We start from the raw sequence: 20,795 nt of genomic DNA, 5'->3' as shown, positions 1-20,795 counted from the left end.
ACCGAGAATCTTATGAGATTTGTGTATGTGTGAGGTAAGGAGGTGTGGGGTGGGTGGGGGCAGGCAGACTGTCGCACCTTCTGTCCTCTCTGAAGGGGTAAGTGTGTGGGGGATTTAGCCTGATGATTCTGATGCTCCACCCTCTGAGGAAGAACATCCTGAAAAACATGACCTTTCTCTCCTTTCACTAGAACACATACATCTCAACCTCCACCTACAGTACCAGTCAACAGTTTGTACACACCTACTCATTCCAGGGTTTTTCTTTATTTTTACTATTTTCTACATTGTAGAATTATAGTGAAGAAGTCAAAACTATGAAATAACACATATGGAGTCATGTAGTAACCAAAAAAGTGTTAAACATATATTTTTTATTTGAGATTCTTCAAAGTAGCCACCCTTTGCCTTGATGAGAGTTTTGCACACTATTTTAGCATGGATTTATTCTCAGATTTTGTCTCAACATGCTTCCAGTCCATAACATAGATAGATGAGTAGTTGTTCTCTATTAATCCATTGAGTTTGCTGACTACATATTTGAAATTATTCTTTAATTGAGTCTCCAACATGGGATGAATGCCATTATACACTAGGCAGTTTGGAACCTGGATGCTGATTGGCTGAAAGCTGTGGTATATCAGACAATAAACCATGGGTAGGATGCAAAAATACTTATTTACTCTTCTATTTATGTTGGTAACCAGTTTATAATAGCAATAAAGCACCTTGGGGGTTTGTTATATTTGGCCAATAGCACCGCTAAGGGCTGTATCCAGGCACTTCACTTCACGTCATGCCTAAGAACAGTCCTGAGCCATGGTATATTGGCCATATACCACACCCCCTCAGGCCTTATTTCTTATTTACTACGTATGCGATATATGTGTATTTTCAAAATGTTACATATTTGAAACAGTATGTTTAATTTTCATAGTCTCCCTCCCGTATGTGATAAAGTGCCTTCGGAAAGTATTTAGACCCCCTTGACTTTTTCCACATTTTCTTACGTTACAGCCTTATTCTAAAATGGATTAAATAAAAATAATTATTCAACAATCTACACACAACACACCATAATTCAAAACCAAAACAGTTTTTAAACCGTTTTTACAAGTGTATTAAAATTAAAGCAGATACCTTATTTACATAAGCATTCAGACCTTTGCTATGAGACTTGAAATTGAGCTCAGGTGCATCCTGTTTCAATTGGTCATCCTTGAGATGTTTCTACAACTTGATTGGAGTCCACCTGTGGTAAATCCAATTGATTGGACACGATTTGGAAAGGCACACACCTGTCTATATAAGGTCCCACAGTTCACTGTGTATGTCTGAGCAAAAACCAAGCCATGAGGTCGAAGGAATTGTCCGTAGAGCTCCGAGACAGGATTGTTTCGAGGCACATATCTGGGGAAGGGTACCAACATTTTTTTGCAGCATTGAAGGTCCCTATGAACACAGTGGTCTCCATCATTCTCAAATGGAAAAAGTTTTGGAACCACCAAGACTATTACTAGACTATTACTGCCGCCCGGTTAAACTGAACAATCGGGGGAGAAGGGCCTTGGTCAGGGAGGTGACCAAGAACTTGATGGTCACTCTAATAGAGCTCTAGAAGGACAACTATCTCTACAGCACTCCACCAATCAGGCCTTTATGGTAGAGTGGCCAGACGGAAGCCACTCCTCAGTAAAAGGCTCATGACAGCCTGCTTGGAGTTTGTGAAAAGGCACCTAAAGGGACTCTCAGACCATGAGAAACAAGATTCTTTGGTGTGATGAAACCAAGATTGAACTCTTTGGTCTGAATACCAAGTGTCACGCCTGAAGGAAACCTGGCACCATCCCTACGGTGAAGCATGGTGGGGCAGCATCATGCTGTGGGGATGTTTTTCAGCGTCCGGGACTGGGAGACTAGTCAGGATCGAGGCAGAGATGAACGGAGCAAAGTACAGACAGATCCTTCATGAAAACTTGCTCCAGAGCGCTCAGGACCTCAGACTGGGCCGAAGGTTCACCTTCCAACAGGACAACGACCCTAAGCACACAGCCAAGACAACGCAGGAGTGGCTTCGGAACACGTCTCTGAATGTCCTTGAGTGGCCTAGCCAGAGTCCGGATTTGAACCCGATCTAACATCTCTGGGGAGACCTGAAAATAGCTCCCCATCTAACCTGACAGAGCTTGAGAGGATCTGCAGAGAAGAGTGGTAGAAACTCCCCAAATACCCAAGAAGATTTCAGGTTGGAATCGCTGCCAAAGTTGCTTCAACAAATTACTGAGTGAAGGGTCTGAATACTTATGTAAATGTGATATTTCAGTCTTTAAAATCATGTTTTTCCTTTGTCATTATGGGATATTGTGTGTAGATTGATGAGGGAAAAAAACAATTTAATCAATTTTAGAATAAGGCCTTAACCTAACAAAAGGTGGAAAAGTCAAGGGGCTGAATACTTTCCTAATGCACTGTATATATCTTAAGAAATATGAGATGGAACTAACCCAGTAATTACTTGTATTGGCAATCTATTTGAAGTAGCTATTCAATTAAAATCACGACCATTCAAATATTTTAAATTATCATAATTGACAATGGGTTATGATAATTTAAAAAACTCCAATCATGGCTTTATTTTAATCAGATCTGTGCATTTATAAAGTGCTTAGATGTGTCTTTCCTGCGAGACTATTTCTGACCTTTCATGAGATCCAAATGCAATCATAGTTATGTGGAATATCAATCACTGATTAGGGTCTAACCTAACTATTGCATGGGAGACATGTGCTTCTGTGTATGATGCGTGTTGCTACCAAACCGAAACAAAAAAAGTCAATACAATTTGCTTAACATTTTGAATGAATTAACTGCGTATTAACATATCACACAATTCACTGGTGACAATCTGTTTAGAAGAGGTTTAGAGATCGGAGCATCTCTCCCTGTCAAGCATATTCTGCATGATACCATAATGTACTGATGTCCCCGACTAAAAAAAAATCTTAGTCGACCAAATTTTAAAACATACGCAGTATTTTTCCATATATTGACACATACTATGTGGTTTATTTAAATCAACTATATTCCCTGAGCTTGTCTGATGCTTTAAGCACGCTGTTTGATTAAATAATTAAGACACACAAATGACTAGATGGAGTCCGACTTTCAATTGATTTGATTGTGCCGGGATCAAACTTGCTGCACTAGTTAAAAAAAAAGAAAAAAAAGACAACGACTATGTGACTAGCACCTGTTCTCGCTCTCTCTTCCCTGCTGCAGCATATAATTACATTACCCGACCTCCCCCAGTAAAACTTATCCCTTCCAAATAGTGCACAATAGGGCCTGACCTTAACATATTATAATCACTTCAATAAATTGGTTATAACAAACTCTGAACACCGTAACACGTGACAGCAAAAATGGATGTAGAGGACATGACAAATAAACTCGAAATGGGGGAATGTTTACTGGTTGCTCAGGAGGAATACATTTGACTAGTGGAAAATACTGGAGATCAAGAATGTAAGGAGCAAGCTCTGCGTGCATATTATGTGTGCCAAACAGGTGCTGTATAGATTACAATATAATTTTTCTGACTGTTTGGAACAATGTTAACAATACTCAATAAATAAGCGCATAGGAGAGTCTGTTGTAATGTTGTTGTTTTTTGTTAAGCCTTTATTACAGCAAAGACTAAAAATAGTAGCATTCATCTGTGAATGCAATATCCGAAATGGAATGGTTTATTTATTGTTTAAGATAATTATTCAACACTTGCTTTATTTTATTTTAAAACTAAAATGCTTGTTTGCATTTCAAATCATGAATGACTCATATGCTCTGTGATGATATGAAAGAATGAATGATTGATACAGTAGCCCATATAAGTATTGAAATATAGGCCTAAGTAAGTTACGGTATTAAGACTAAACAGGATGCACTCCGACATGCTAACCAGACCGCTCACGTGTGTACGTGCCATCGCGCGCATGTTGATTTTGTCCTCCCACACCAGACGCGGTCAGGACATGCAGGATGAAATATCAAAACAAACTCTGAACCAACTATATTAACTTGGGGACAGGTTGAAAAGCAAACATTTATGGCAACTTAGCTAGCTTGCTGTTGCTAGATAATTTGTCCTGGGATATAAACATTGAGTTATTTTACCTGAAATGCACAAGGTCCTCAACTCCAACAATGAATCCACAGTTAAAAAGGTAAACCCGAATTCGTTTCTAGTAATATCTCCTCCTTCAAGGCCTCCTCTTCTTCAGACTTTATATGGCGTTGGCAACCAAGTTGAAGGTGCATTACCACTACCGACTGAACTGGAGTGTGGACCTCAGTTCATCTTTCAATCACCCATGTGGGTGGGTATATGCTCCTAAACACCAATGAGGAGATAGATGGGAGAGGCAGGACTTGCAGCGCGTCAAGGGTCACCAATCGAACAAAGTTCTATTTTAACACCTGGCTATGCATACGCTCGTTGACGCGCACGAGCAGTATGGGTGCAATGATTAAATAATGTGTGTACATTTATTTTGCAACACAAGAGGTGTGGCCAACATGTTAGGCCTACAGCTTAATGGTAGTTATATAATGCTGCTATACTAAGCCTACTAATGATAATGACATTACTTATGATCATAGATTGTGGGGGCAGCTTTTGACATTATTGATCATAGTCTGCCGCTGGAAAAACGTATGTGTTATGGCTTTAAACCCTCTGCTATTGTGGATAAAGAGTTACCTGTCTAACAGAACAAAAGAGGGTTTGAGTAAAGCCAGTGTGTCAATCAATGTATGTGGATGATTCAACATTATACACCTCAGCTACTACAGCGACTGAAATGACTACAACTCTTAAAGAGCTGCAGTTAGTTTCAGAGTGGGTGGCAAGGAATTAGTTAGTCCTAAATATTTCAAAAACTCAAATCATTGTATTTGGTACAAATCATTCAGTTAACCTGAAACCTCAACTAAATCTTGTAATGAATGTGGAAATTGAGCAAGTTGAGGTAACTAAACTGCTTGGAGTAACCCTGGATTGTAAACTGTCATAGTCAAAACATATTGTTACAACAGTAGCTAAGGTGGGGAGAGGTCTGTCCATAATAAAGCGATGCTCTGCCTAAACAGCACTATCAACAAAGCAGGTTCTATGGGTCCTAGTTTTGTCACACCTGGACTACTGTTCAGTCGTGTGGTCAGGTGAGGGACTTAGGAAAATTGCAATTGGCTCAGAACAGGGCAGCAAGGCTGGCCTTTGGATGTACACAGAGAGCTAACAATAATATGCATGTCAATCTCTGCTGGCTCAAAGTGGAGGAGAGATTGACTTCATCACTACTTGTATTTGTGAAATACACTGTGAATGCACTGTGCTGTCTGTTTGAACTACTGGCACACAGCTCGGACACCCACGCATACCCCACAAGACATGCCACCAGAGGTCTCTTCAGAGTCCCCAAGTCCAGAACAGACTATGAGAGGCTTAAAGTACTGCATAGACCCCTGACTACATGGAACTCTATTCCACATCAAGCAACTCATGCAAGCAGTAAAATTTGATTTAAAAAACACCTTACGGAACAGCGTTATATTATTTGACAATTTGGAAGTGTTAACACAAATTATAATACCAGAGGCTGAAAAGTGTAAAGCCTTTATTACAGCAAAGCAAAGATTAAAAACAGTTGAATTTGTCAAATTGTTTACTTGACATGTAATTGTGAGGCTTGGTGCTCACTGAATCAGTAGGCTATTAAACACTCAAACAGGCAACAGAAGCAGGATCTGTTTTATTTTTGTAGATATATGAAGCAAGGCATATTCAACAGTTAAGACTGTTGAGCAGATCTAATTAAGTTGGGGTTCCCTTTCCCCTCACTTTTCTTAGACAATAAGCCAAGGGCTGTTCTCATCTCATTCTGCTGCTGCCTCCACTGTATTTTTCTCAACACCAGTATGCTGGTTGACTCTGCTATTATGCACATAGCAACATGGTCTAGGAAAAGGTGCCAATTCAAGAGCACACTGACATTTTTCTGAACCGTGAACAGCGCCACTATTCAACACTAGAGAAAGCGCATTTGTTTAATATTATAATTGCTATTAGCGTTGCACCATTGTTCTTATGTAATATAACCGAATATAATTTCAGTAGCACATTTCATGGACTGTGCCATCCCCACGTCCTCCACAATGGAGCAGTCCACTCAGACGTGTACAAGACACCGGTCTGATTCGTGCCCCATGAAATTTTTTTTTTGCTACTGCTCGACTAATTCAATCTACCAAACAAACAATTGACCTATCAACTAAATGGGGTCAGCTATACCATAATGTGAGTGCATGCACACACACAGATTCTACAGCGCAGATGGCTTGACCAAGGTTTTTCCATTTGCAGGAGAGCTTGATCACAGTCTTTATTTTTGGACTATAATTAGCAAGATACCAGAAGTGACAAGACCTCAATAGTGCTGGACACAAGAAAAATATTCATTTACCATTCAAATATTCAGTTTTTCAACATCAGCAAAGGTCTTAAAATCCAAAGTCTCTACAAAAAGATACTATAAATCTCTAACAAAGATGTACGAAAATGCCACTCAGAAATAACATGAAGATGCAGCCGGCTATCTGTCCTTGTTGCAACGGAGATCCGTTGTCAGGGGGTCGTGCTGAATGGTTTGGTGCAGCATGAGAGCAAGTAGACCTGCCCTGTTGGTCATAGCAGTCCTGACGTTGCGCTCCTGCTCAAAGAGCTCATCCAGCTTGTACCACTGTTTACAAAGACATTTTGGGAGAAAAGCAAGGAGTAATGATTAAAATAGCAAAAGTCTGAAATCAACTGTGTACTCGGTCCTTTAAAATTCCCTTTCATAGATCATATGAACTACCATTTATGAAGGTCAATAATGTTTGTTATAACCAGGGTCTTAGTCAATTGATTTTCATGTTAGCTAAAATCATGAACGGGAATTCTGGTATCTTTCTGATTCGAATCTACAGGAATGCCAATGGAATTCACCTCAACCCTGGTGAAGTGGCCCAAAATAATAGATGGATGTGGTGCATTCCACTACTAACCACTCTGACACGCTCCAGGTCCACCTCAGCTCTCCTGAGCTTCTCCCAGTTGTAGTGCTTATTACATTTGCGTTTAGAAACCCTGCAGTATTCGCCTGTTGCCTCAAACACATTACGAACCAGAGGACAGCCGCACACCTCATCCCCTGGGACCTAACCACAACACAAGAGAAGGGCAAGCGAAGCCAAGATTATACATCATAAGTCAAACAGCAGGACAATTAGTGTGCTTTATGGCAAAGTTTTTGGGCATTTGACTCGCCAATCATCACTGACCTTTGGGTCCCTGGAATGTTCTGGGCACAAAACCTGAAGCCTCTTGCAGTAGGTCTTGCTCTGGGGGTTGTACACATCGCAGAAGAGTCTTGTTGCTCTGAGAACAAAAAGTATACAGACTACTGTGGTGAAACAATATGGAAACAGAAAAGCAAGCAACAATTGATCACTTCCAGCAAACCCATTCAAAGTGCTAGACTCTTACCCTTCTATCTTTGTTGGGTACATTGAACCGAAAGATGTCTGGCTCTCATACTGTCAATGCAAAAGAGAAAACAAGAATGTTATACTGTGTCCTTTAGGAAGGAGTAAATATCTGCAACTTATATTCGTATTGCTAGTACTCTATATTAAGTTTAATTCTGTACATTTCATCCTCTCCCATATAGGATGTTGCAGACACTTATCAGCTACTGCACTCTGGATGTATACCACAAACTCACAACCAAGATCAGAGAAGCTAAATAGGAAATCTCCAGTTTACCGCGTGCAAGAAAATGGCTGCAGTCTGAAACCCTGTGGCACTACGCTAACTGAGTTAGAGGGAAGGTGTTGAAGGATACGCGAAAGCATTTTTGGGGTTGATTGATAGGCTGGATAAAAAGAATGTTGGCTCAACATTGACAGGCTCACCTTAGCATAGCATCTCTCCATATGTCGCAGTGCCACCTTTGGGTTGATAGGGTGACTGCAGGACACACAGAAAATCATCAGGTCTGTTTCTTCATTGTCCCCTTCATTCGTCTGAAACGAGAACCAAAAGAAAGACACGTCAAAGCAATGTTTCACCCAGGAGGCCGCTGAAAGATTTGAGCGCAGGCTTGAACGGCAAAACATTTCTCTAGTCGTGGAGCTGACCCCACTGGATAAATACCGCAGTGGCCAATAAAAAAATACTGAAGTGACTCACCTCCTCATCCTGCTGGACTACCTGCTGCTTGGCCTTAGCAATGATTCCCTCCAGCTCGTGGAAGCGTTTCTCCATGTCAGTGAGACGCATGCGTGCATTCTGCTGATCCCGTCGGATCCGCTCCAGTTGCTTCTTGCCCTGCTCCTCAGCGATGCAGGGGCTCTGCTGCCACTGCTGGATACGTTGAGGGAGTATCTCATAGAGCCGGCTAGAGATAGAATTTATTTTACATTTGATTGATTTTCTTACAGTTGCATGTGTGTGTGTTTGTGTGCTTACTTGGTAGCCAGCTTCATGCCACATTCTTCTGAGCAGTATTTTGAGTTGGCTCGTGCAGCTTCCACACAGCTGGGCCCGAGGCACTGTCGCTGCCCTCCTCCATCCCTGGCATCGCCCCTATCACTGTGCCTGACTTTGTCCTTGTGCTTCTGTTTCTGTTTGTGCCGTCGTGACTCTTTCTGATGTGCATCAACAAAAACAAATCGCAATGCACACATGTAAAATCACTGTACTTTGATGTATTTTGTCATAACAGTAATATTCCCATGATGCAATAAAAAAAAGTTAAAAGCTTCAAATATTTGGTAGATGTGGACTGCATCTGCATGGATAAAAATTAACAGTAATCATTGTGTGCCTGCCAGATGTAAAAGTGAAGTTTGCTTACTTTCTTGTCAAATTTATTTTCCCGTCTCTTCACATGCTTGACCTTCACAGCTTTCTTTCGCAGGACAGGGCTGAATGGAGGCCCGTCATCCTCATCACTGAGCCATGGCTGGGTTGAACAGAAACAATAAGATAAACATTCAAAATACTTGAAAAAGTGCTATTCAAGCTAAAGAACAAGTGGATATGGGAGTGTAAGATCAACAGTAGGACAATAATAAGGATCTGTATTTTGAATGTATTTCAAATAGTTATTGATAGAATCTTCAGCCATATTTCTCATCTACTGCAATACCATGTTGTCGTCATATCCCGCTGCCTTGTACTTTTCATAGAGTTCTGCCTCACTATCGTAGTCGTCTGAATATCGTCTTCTCCGGTGGTAGGAATTATCCCGCCTTTCACGCAAATTAAACTCTTCATCCTTCACACGCAACATTTTCTGCAGAGAATAAGCAGCATTGTGTCACAGTTTGCAAGACTACACCCGTTCAAAAGATGTAAGCAAAAAAAAGTGATGGCTTAGTCTCATTAGGAACTCACCCTGGCTCGGACATCACACTGCCTAAATCGACACTTCTGTCTTATTTTGTTGGGACCCCCAAATTTCTTCATGTCCTTGCAGAAGTCGCATGTGGCGCAGTCCTCAGTCCTCAAGCAGGGCTCGCACTCTCCACACATACGAGCAGAGCGCTTAACCTGAGACAAACAAGAGACAAAGATATGTTTGCCAACAGAATAGTTCCAAAGACACACAATTTTAGATATACATTGAAGGAAAATGGGGACATAACATTTAGATGTAAAATAACGAACCTTTGATCCACGGCGCCTTTCAGATTTATAATCTGGAGTGCTGTTTTGTCTTTCAAATTTTCTCTCTGGCTCTCTCTGGCCCTCTGCCTCCTTTTCACGGCTCTTCTTTGGACGGTATTTTATCTCCAATGATGGGTTTTTGTCTAATCAAAAGCAACAGACATCATGTAAGGTTAGTAAGCACATGTGACTGATACCCATGTGGATGATAGTGAATGGGAAACAAAAACCTCACCTCGGCATCGCAGGCAGTACCACTGCCTGATAGCTTTGGCCATCTTCTCTGTGAGATTGATGCAGTTACCATGAAACCACTCATTACAGTTGTCACAACCACTACAAGAAAAACACAGATATGAGCCCCATGAAATTAAGGTTATGTAACATTTCAAGGTCATGTTATGATTACTTGTGTTGAAGGTGTTGCTGTTATGATCATCTGATTAAACTCACATCATGAAGCAATTGATGTCAGGTTTTCGACAAATGCAGTACACTGGTGCATTCTCGCCCTCCATACTGCTCTCAAGCCCTGGTGCAGGCTCAAAGTCTGACACTTCACTGTCCTGGAAGATAATCATCATCTAGCCAATCAGACAACCTCCAGCGCCATAACGAATATTGCTTGTATTGGAGGTCGATCCGAGGATCCATTGAAAGCATGGCAGTTTTATTTTCAACCATCCTTTACTTGTCGATACTTTTTTCATTCTCGATTTGTTAGGCACTGTCTTAGACATATGTTTCCATTTGCAGATGGAACTCATAACCAGAGAATATTCATTAAAATATTAAATCCACTTTTTGCACGGAGTTCCCTCAGCATTTTAGCTGTCGATATCTCGCATACAACCCAAACACAGATGTACACACATGCAACAAGCCATTTCTAACTCGATACAAAATAGTGGATTTAATATTCTCTAGCTTTTGGAGTTACCCATGGAACTGGACACGCCAGTGTAAGTATAGCCAAATAAAGGTTGGTTGAAAATAAATGTACCATGATTTCAATGGACTGTAGGCTCGATCTCCAGAGTACAAGCTAGTTACAGTACTTCGGTAACGTTATGCCGCTGGAGGTTCGATCTGATCGGCTAATCATCATTATGTCGAAAACAACTAATCGGATGGCAAACATTAATATCTAAAGTTATTATACTACTGTCTATTCTACGTCGAGTCGGACATACTAGTCTGCCCAAAAGATACAATCTATTGTTGGTTAAAAAAAAAATCGCATTCCAGATGGCAACTTCGCTAGCTATATCTCGCTATTCCAGATGGCAACTTCGCTAGCTATAACCTGAGACATAAAACAGATAGCGAATGCTTAACTAACAAACGGTAACAAGCTAAAAGTCTGAAAAGAGTCGGCAAGCTGTTGCATTTCCATTGCGACTGGCTAGCTACCGTTAGCTTGCTAAAAGTGTTGGCTAGCATTAGCCGGTTTAGCAAATGCGAAGACACTAACCTAGACAATTGCTATGTTAGGCAACTAACCATGAAATTCACACAAACCAAAACGTATGTATTTGCATTAATTTAGCTAACTAACGGTACCATTTGTGATGTATTTGCAATCCTCGATCAAACTTCAACGATAGTACCTAGCGAAATAACTGCTCAGGGTCGCAATCTGTGTTGACGACGCCGGAAATCAAATAATCGGCTGAACTCGGATGTTGGACCAAACATTCTTCTTCTTTAAAGCTTTATTCTATGCTATCATGGCGGTCCGCAAGCAATCGTTTAATTGCATGCCGCCACCTACTGTGCTGGAATGTACGATTACTAATGATCTGCCCAATTCTGTACGACCATGAAAATAACAAAACAAATAAATCCCCCGAGTCGTATTGGTGACCTTACCAATAAAAGCTATGAAGTCAACTTTATTAATTACCAAAGCGTCCTTTGACACCGCACATTCATGAGCGCAAAATTCCTGAAGAGGCCTCGAAACCATGCCAGGGCCAGCAGAAACACCAGCCCGACATTAGGTCCACTTACTACTGGAGCAGCCATAGCAGCGCCATCATTCCACACTGTAGTTCCACCAATCTGTTTTACAGCCTCTGTATTGATACATCATGACTAATTTTATATATCTGAGCCTCTCTTGCCTCTCTCTGCACCTGGCATCCACCAAATGCAGTTTGGTGGATGTTCCCTCCCACAATTACAACACTTAAACTTCACATTGCTCCCTCATTCACAGTAATCATGTGCTCCTGCACACTTGGCACGACTTTTCCTTCCTTTAAATTGAACAGCTACACATCCCTTTCTTGGGCATTTTAAACACTGCAGTGCATATGGGACAAATTCTCAAACATTGAGACTAAGGATTCCTATCTGTAATTCCCCAGGCATAACCTTCGCAAACCTCAGCAGCATTGAGGCTTTAACTTTGACCTTCTTTCCTGCTGATCAACCTTTTGACCTCCATCACTCTTCCTCCCTTCACATTTTCTTTAATATCATCTATAGGCATAGATATTGGGACCCCAGTGATGACTCCCCTCAACCTAGCATAAGCACCAGGGACATGGCTTTTAATCTTCTTCCCATTAAGCGTTTTCCATTTTCAGAATCTTCTCTTGCTGAGCCTGTCTACCACAAAATATTAACAATTAACCATTTCCAATGAACCAAGCTAATTTCTACTTCACCTACCTCTTTCTCTAGGGCATTAGTTATTCAGATAGGGTGTAAGTAAGCCCTGTGGTTTCATCAAACACTATCACCACTTTCCACTCCAACACATCATTACTATTGCTTCCTACCATGGCCCTCTTTATGATTTCTTTACTAGACGTCCCATTGCTTTCTGTGTCATGATCTCTCTTCTTCCTATGTCTTTCCACTACCTACCATTCCAGTCCTTGACCATCATCTCCCCGCTCCATATAATCAGAATTGACACCTATATTGTTCGCAGTCCAGCACAGCTGTTGCTTCACCAACTTTTTCTCAATATCCACCATTTCGTCCGCACTACTTGCAGCCATTTCCTGCTCCTCAGCTCCAAGTCACCAGCAGTCACCTCCTTTCCCAACCGCCGTGCACACTTCGGAATTTTTCTAGCACCAGCCCCAGGAATCCATAAAGCATTTTTACCAAAAGCAATCACTTTTCATGTGAAAACATAGGATATTACTACACGTAAATAAACATAAAATAACATTAAAAGTAAAAAAAGAAAAACAATCCCAAGAATTTACTTTCAAAAGTTAAAGTACATAAAATAAAGGCCAGGGATTACAGTTGTACAAACCTATGATAGAGTTGTAAGAATACAGATTTTTTTTTGTTATTGGCTAATTCTAGAGGAGAGTTGATGTAAAGTCACTCTTTTTAACTTAATATGAATTTTCTTTGTTCTTTCTTTGTTGTTCCTTTTACATACAGTCCATTATGTACAATTGCACTAAGTATGTGAATAATGCAAGATTTTAAATCCCAGCAATCTTTAAAATGACATTCAGGAGCAAAAGGTTATCAACAGTTGTTTTTAATTCATAAACAAAAGATTCATTGGAATATACAATTTGAGTGGAATATCACTAATAACAATAAATAACATTGTAATATAACATTTCATAACAATAACAGTGTAACATTGATGTGGAAACTCTCTTATGCTCTGCTATTGCATTATTGTAATTTGTACATACAGTGCATTCGGAAAGTATTCAGACCTCTTGACATTTTCCACATTTTGTTATGATACATCCTTATTCTAAAATGGATCAAATATACTTTTTCCTCATCAATCTACACACAATACCCCATAATGACGAAGCAAAAAACGTTTTTTAGATATTTTAGCAAATCTATAAAATAAAAAAAACTTAAATATCACATTTACATAAGTATTCAGACACATTACTCAGTACTTTGTTGAAGTACATTTGGCAGCGATTACAGCCTCGAGTCTCCTTGGGTATGATGCTACAAGCTTGGCACACCTGTATTTTGGGAGTTTCTCACATTATTTTCTGCAGATCCTTTAAAGCTCTGTCAGGTTGGATGGGAAGCCTCGCTGCACAGCTTTTCTCAGGTCTCTCCAGAGATGTTCGATCGGGTTCAAGTCCGGGCTCTGGCTGGGCCACTCAAGGACATTCAGAGACTTGTCCCGAAGCCACTCCTGTATAATCTTGGCTGTGTGCTTAGGGTCATTGTCCTGTTGGAAGGTGAACCTTCGTGTCAGTCTGAGGTCCTGAGCGTTCTGGAGCAGGTTTTCTTTGAGGATCTGTCTGTACTTTGCTCCGTTCATCTTTCCCTCGATCCTGACATGCCACCACCATGCTTCACCATAGGGACCGTGACAGGTTCTCCAGACGTGACGCTTGGGATTCAGGCCAAAGGGTTCAATCTTGGTTTCTTCAGGCCAGAGAATCTTGTTTCTCATGGTCTGAGATTCTTTAGGTGCCTTTTGGCAAACTCCAAGCAAGCTGTGGCTTACATCTGGCCTCTCTACCATAAAGGCCTGATTGGTGGAGTGCTGCAGAGATGGTTGTCCTTTGAAAGGTTCTCCCATCTTTTTCTATTTAATTTTTATTTAACCTTTATTTAGCCAGGTAGGCCAGTTGAGAACAAGTTCTCATTTACAACTGCGACCTGGCCAAGATCAAGCAAAGCAGTGCGACAAAAAGAAACAGAGTTACACAAACAAACGTACAGTCAATAACACAATAGAAAAATCTATGTACAGTGTGTGCATAGATTTTCACAGAGGAACTCCAGAGCTCTGTCAGAGTGACCATCGGGTTCTTGGTCACCTCCCTGACCAAGGTCCTTCTCCCCCGATTACTCAGTTTAGCTGGGCGGCCAGCTCTAGGAAGAGTTACTAACTTCTTTCATGTAATAATGATGGAGGCCACTGTGTTCTTTGGGACTTTCAATGCTGTACAAATGTTTGGTACCCTTCCCCAGATGTGTGCCTCAACAATTCCTTCGACTTCATGACTTGGTTTTTGCTCTGACATGCACTGTGAACTGTGGGAACTTATATAGACAGGTGTGTGCATTTCCAAATCAGGTCCAATCAATTGAATGTACCACAGGTGGACTCCAATCAAGTTGTAGAAACATCTCAAGGATGATCAATGGAAACAGGATGCACCTGAGCTCAATTTTGAGGCTCATAACAAAGAGTAACAAAGAGTCTAAATACTTATGTAAATAAGGTATTTCTGTTTTTATTTTGAATACATTTCCAGAAAACGTATAAAAACCTGTTTGCGCTTTGTCATTATGGGGTATTGTGTGTAGATTGATGAGGAAACAATTTATTTAATCAATTTTAGAATAAGGCTGTAACATAACAAAGAATAAGGGGTCTGAATAATTTCCAAATGCACTGTAGGATACAAATTGGATATTTTTATATTTCTTTATTTAACTAAGCAAGTTAGCTAATAACAAATAATAATTTTACAATGATGGCCTACCCCGGGCCAAACCCTCCCCTAACCCGGACAATGCTGGGCCGATTGTGCTCCGCCCTATGGGACTCCTGATCACGGCCGGTTGTGATACAGCCCGGTATCGAACCAGTGTCTGTTGTGACGCCTCTAGCACTGAGATGCACTGAGATGCAGTGCCTTAGACCACTGCGCCCAAATAAAGCTACCCCCAGTAAAATTGTAGCACAACTCATGAGCCCACCTCCTGCACTGCTCACACCTAATCCTGTGACTGAAAACAGGGGGAGGAGAGATACCAATTGTCAAGCTCTCTCTTAAAAACATAGTTAGCTATCTAACTATATGGCATAAAATGCTGTGTAAAATAGCTAAAAGGCTATAAAGTAATTTTATCTGTAAATCTATCAGTCACTAGTGGAAACATTTACAACTGCAATTAAGTTATGTTATCTTGTTAATGTATTTTACAATAAGACGATCTGGTAATAAGGTTGCTAGCTAGCACTCCTAGCAGCTTATTCTAACTAGCTAGCAGGCTAGCATTTACTGCCAATGAGGTTACTAGCTAGCAAGTTATTATAAACTAGCTCTAACTGGGCTAGTCATTGTCTAAATGACAGGTAGAAACACATCCATAATCATAAAGGGGTAACTAGCCCGCAGGGGCCAGTTACCCCCAAGTAAGGAGGGAAGAGTTGCCCCCAACACACTCATCCAACATATTAACGTTAACAAAATATTATCAACATTTTAACAACAACTTATCAACAAGTGGATTATTTCTCTTAAGGCTTTCCTACCTGTATATGTAAAAAATAATTATAGATATAAGTTAACTTCATTGGAATATATCTACAACTTTGTCAAAATTTAGATCAACTTACCATAAAATCGTTTTGTTGAAATATCTCCAAAAGGGCCTCCCGGGTGGCGCAGTGGTTAAGGGCGCTGTACTGCAGCGCCAGCTGTGCCATCAGAGTCCTGGGTTCACGCCCAGGCTCTGTCGTAACCGGCCGCGACCGGGAGGTCCGTGGGGCGACGCACAATTGGCCTAGTGTCGCCCGGGTTAGGGAGGGCTTGGTCGGTAGGGGTGTCCTTGTCTCATTGCGCACCAGCGACTCCTGTGGCGGGCTGGGCGCAGTGTACGCTAGCCAAGGTGGCCAGGTGCACGGTGTTTCCTCCGGCGCATTGGTGCGGCTGGCTTCCGGGTTGGATGCGCGCTGTGTTAAAGAAGCAGCGGCTTGGTTGGTTGTGTATCGGAGGACGCATGACTTTCAACCTTTGTCTCTCCCGAGCCCGTACGGGAGTTGTAGCGATGAGACAAGATAGTAGCTACTACAACAATTGGATACTACGAAATTGGGGAGAAAAAGGGGTAAAATTCAAAAAAAAGAAAAAAAAAAAAAGAAATATCTCCAAAAGTTGTGATGACACAGAGGACATTTTTTGTTGTTGAGGAAGTGGCAGCAAAACACACTCTTTAAAGTTTTATGGCAGACTACACCTATTGGTGTAACACCGCCACGTGAAATAGAGCCCTAGATAGCCCATAGAGCCCTAGACACCACTTCCCTCCCCGACAAACCCCAACACCATCTCCAACCAGCCTCTCCAACCCTTTCACACAATCTCTCCCTATCTACGTCATACAATTCACAAGATATCAACACATGCTCCACCATTTCCTCCATTAAACACTCATCACACAGACCTGTTTCATGTCTCCCTTTCATCCCCAACGACATTCAAACATTTATAAACTCAAACTGTAGTATACTCCACACAACTTCCTCTCTCCTACATCCCATACTCCCCACCTTTTCCTTCACTGACCTATGCACATGATAAAATTGCCTCCCCTTACAACTAGCATCCCACTTCCTTTGCCAAAAATCAAGCCTTTTTGCCCGGATCAGGGACTTAACTTCCCTGCGGCCCAGCGGGACTTGAAAATCTACCCCTTCTCTCCTCATAGCATTTATAGCCCCCACATCAGCCTTCTCATTACCCTCCACACCCACATGGGCGGGAACCCAACAAAAGCTGACCACCACTCCCATCCTCTCCAATCCCATGAACAGCACCATCATCTCCCCAAGCAAATCTCCCCTATCAACCTGCCTGACTTCACACTACTCAACACTGCAGCTGAATCAGAGCAGATCACCACTCTGAGTGGTTTCACCTCCTCCACCCATCTCAAACTTATAATAATGGCCATCAACTCTGCTGCATACACTGACACATAATCAGTTAACCGCTTATATACTTTAACATTGAAATCTGTGATATTTACCCCTGCCCCCACCCTTCCATTGATTGGATCCTTTGAACCATCGGTATATATATTTAAAAACGAATAAAACCAAGTATCTATATATCTCTCCACACACCGTCTCACGTCCTCGCCCCATTCTCTCCTGCCCTCAATCATGTCCACATCTACACTTCGTTTTGAAAATAGCCACGGAGGAAGGTTCCTCAATGCAATTGCCAACCCTTTCTCTCTGTCCCCCAGTACATATTCTACCACTTTCTGCCTGATTGTCCACCCGTATGCGCTCTGCTTACCTTCTCCTCGTTCCCAGCATTCCCCAGTTGCCGTGACTGCAGGATATCTTGGTTGGCGTCTATCATCAAGACGTCACTAAATGGGGTGCATTCCAAATATGAAACGTTTCACCTTGTTGACTTGGTTAGATTTAAGATAGCAGCAATACATCCCACATAGTTATTGTTTCTGAATCGAGTATCCAGACATATTAGTCTCTAATCTCACCTCAACTCATCTCTCATTTTATTTAATCAGTCAAGAACACCCCCATCTCTTTTCTCTCTCTCTCTCTCTCTCTCTCTCTCTCTCTCTCTCTCTCTCTCTCTCTCTCTCTCTCTCTCTCTCTCCCACACACACACACACACACACACACACACACACACACACACACACACACACACACACACACACACACACACACACACACACACACACACACACACACACACACACACACACACACACACACGCACACAAACACAGACATAAGGGAGGGGAGCATGAGGGGGAGGGGATAGGTAGTCCACAATGTTGTTTAGGTTGTTAGTACAGTAGGCTATATCCACTTTCAACTACAATGCCAGAGAGCTTCTCTCCAAGCTCAAGCTTCTAATGTAAGTACATTTAGTTTATTACAGGATATGTAATTATGGTGGCTACATTGCAAAGTTTTTATTTATCTATTAGTACAATTAATTGTATGCATGATACTGTGCATGATACTGTGTGTGATACTGCTGTCCTGTACAAATTAATTACTCTCAATCAATTTAGAAATAGATTCACAATAAGTAAAACATATTTGCTATGCATTTGATCAAACCCATACCCTTTTCAATATTTAATTTAATATAATTTGACATTATGTGTCTTGAGAAACATGAACATTGAATTGCTTCTGAATGTGATGTGGATTCTACACTCGTTCCTTGTAGTCAAAGCAAAAACAAGTATTTTGTATATTCATTTTTTAAGTATGTTTAAAATACATGATATGCATGGGTTAAGTTTGCAGGCTGATCAGGCCCATATATCCTGGGCCTGCTAGTCAAGACTGGTACCTCAAAGGGACTCCTGGCCAGTGAAGGGGGTTGTGCAGATGTATAGGTCAATTCCTATAATTACAAACCTCTCAAAATCCTTGCTGAAAATGGTGTGCTCCTGTACTTTCATTAGGATGTTAGCATTTCCTCACCCCGGCCAGTATCCAGATGTCTTTTCCAAAATAGAGATTAATAATAGATTAATAACCATGCTATTTCTTGCATATCTGTACATTTCCCCCAGGTCCTGATTTTAAGTGAAAGTACTTAAAACTGCTGACTGAACCCATTTAGTGAATGGCTGAAATATCCTTTGTCTCTTTGTTGCCTTTTAGATTTCAAATTGATTGTGCTGCTTTGGAGACACCGAATGTTTCTTAACTGATGCCATGGATGGGAACCGGGAGTCTGGAGAAGTGAATCCAGAGAGATCACAGTCCTGCTATGTAATACACGATCTAAGTGCACAAAATGCTTCCAATGGATCGACAGTGGACCACACAGGTACTTCATGTGCTTCAGACAGCTAGTCTTTCAAAGTGAATGTTCAACATTATCTGGGGGATGCTATGTATTCTCATAGCTATGTGTTATGTTTTCTTCCCCTTACCCAGGAAACTAATATTGCACGTTGTAACATGGTATTTTCTTCCAAATTACAGCATCTTTGACAGAGGACAGCACTTTCACCATGAGGACAGTCAACCATCTTTGACTGATGTTTCTGCCAATGAGAGTTCCTGCCTGCTACCTATTCATTCTACATTACTGACAACAAGATTAGGTATCACGTTGAATGAAGATTGAAGCAATCTGTACACAAGAATGTTGTACAAGATGACATTGCATTCGCTGAAAGTGTAACCACTTACAGTGCCTTGCGAAGGTAGTCGGCCCCCTTGAACTTTGCGACCTTTTGCCACATTTCAGGCTTCAAACATAAAGATATAAAACTGTATTTTTTTGTGAAGAATCAACAACAAGTGGGACACAATCATGAAGTGGAACAACATTTATTGGATATTTCAAACTTTTTTAACAAATCAAAAACTGAAAAATTGGGCGTGCAAAATTATTCAGCCCCCTTAAGTTAATACTTTGTAGCGCCACCTTTTGCTGCGATTACAGCTGTAAGTCGCTTGGGGTATGTCTCTATCAGTTTTGCACATCGAGAGACTGACATTTTTTCCCATTCCTCCTTGCAAAACAGCTCGAGCTCAGTGAGGTTGGATGGAGAGCATTTGTGAACAGCAGTTTTCAGTTCTTTCCACAGATTCTCGATTGAATTCAGGTCTGGACTTTGACTTGGCCATTCTAACACCTGGATATGTTTATTTTTGAACCATTCCATTGTAGATTTTGCTTTATGTTTTGGATCATTGTCTTGTTGGAAGACAAATCTCCGTCCCAGTCTCAGGTCTTTTGCAGACTCCATCAGGTTTTCTTCCAGAATGGTCCTGTATTTGGCTCCATCCATCTTCCCATCAATTTTAACCATCTTCCCTGTCCCTGCTGAAGAAAAGCAGGCCCAAACCATGATGCTGCCACCACCATGTTTGACAGTGGGGATGGTGTGTTCAGCTGTGTTGCTTTTACGCCAAACATAACGTTTTGCATTGTTGCCAAAAAGTTCAATTTTGGTTTCATCTGACCAGAGCACCTTCTTCCACATGTTTGGTGTGTCTCCCAGGTGTTCCTTGTTCTTCATGATGCTCTCTGAGCTTTTAACGGACCTCTGAGACTATCACAGTGCAGGTGCATTTATACGGAGACTTGATTACACACAGGTGGATTGTATTTATCATCATTAGTCATTTAGGTCAACATTGGATCATTCAGAGATCCTCACTGAACTTCTGGAGAGAGTTTGCTGCACTGAAAGTAAAGGGGCTGAATAATTTTGCACGCCCAATTTTTCAGTTTTTGATTTGTTAAAAAAGTTTGAAATATCCAATAAATGTCGTTCCACTTCATGATTGTGTCCCACTTGT

General features: G+C 41.2%; 1 protein-coding gene across 2 annotated transcripts; it reads right to left on the bottom strand.

Annotated features, from left to right (window-relative positions):
• Positions 1-5,658: 5,658 nt before the first annotated feature.
• LOC139371268 (CXXC finger protein 1b) lies at positions 5,659-11,456 on the bottom strand. Of its 2 annotated transcripts, none has more exons than XM_071111539.1 (14): positions 10,776-11,456; positions 10,226-10,338; positions 10,008-10,108; positions 9,773-9,915; positions 9,500-9,655; positions 9,252-9,398; positions 8,958-9,065; positions 8,570-8,748; positions 8,291-8,498; positions 8,014-8,124; positions 7,586-7,635; positions 7,381-7,477; positions 7,105-7,257; positions 5,659-6,797 (listed from the first exon to the last, which is right to left on the bottom strand). In XM_071111539.1, exons 1-14 carry the CDS (start codon positions 10,776-10,778, stop codon positions 6,651-6,653), a joined length of 1,716 nt encoding a protein of 571 aa, XP_070967640.1. In that variant the 5' UTR covers positions 10,779-11,456; the 3' UTR covers positions 5,659-6,650. The 2 variants fall into 2 exon arrangements, with proteins under 2 accessions (XP_070967640.1, XP_070967639.1); XM_071111538.1 differs by having other exon boundaries at positions 11,336-11,452.
• Between the last annotated feature and the right edge of the window lie 9,339 nt (positions 11,457-20,795).

Source organism: Oncorhynchus clarkii, chromosome 17 (assembly GCF_045791955.1).
Source record: "Oncorhynchus clarkii lewisi isolate Uvic-CL-2024 chromosome 17, UVic_Ocla_1.0, whole genome shotgun sequence".
Taxonomy (NCBI): Eukaryota; Metazoa; Chordata; class Actinopteri; order Salmoniformes; family Salmonidae; genus Oncorhynchus; species Oncorhynchus clarkii.
This window is presented reverse-complemented; position numbering and strand designations above follow the sequence as displayed.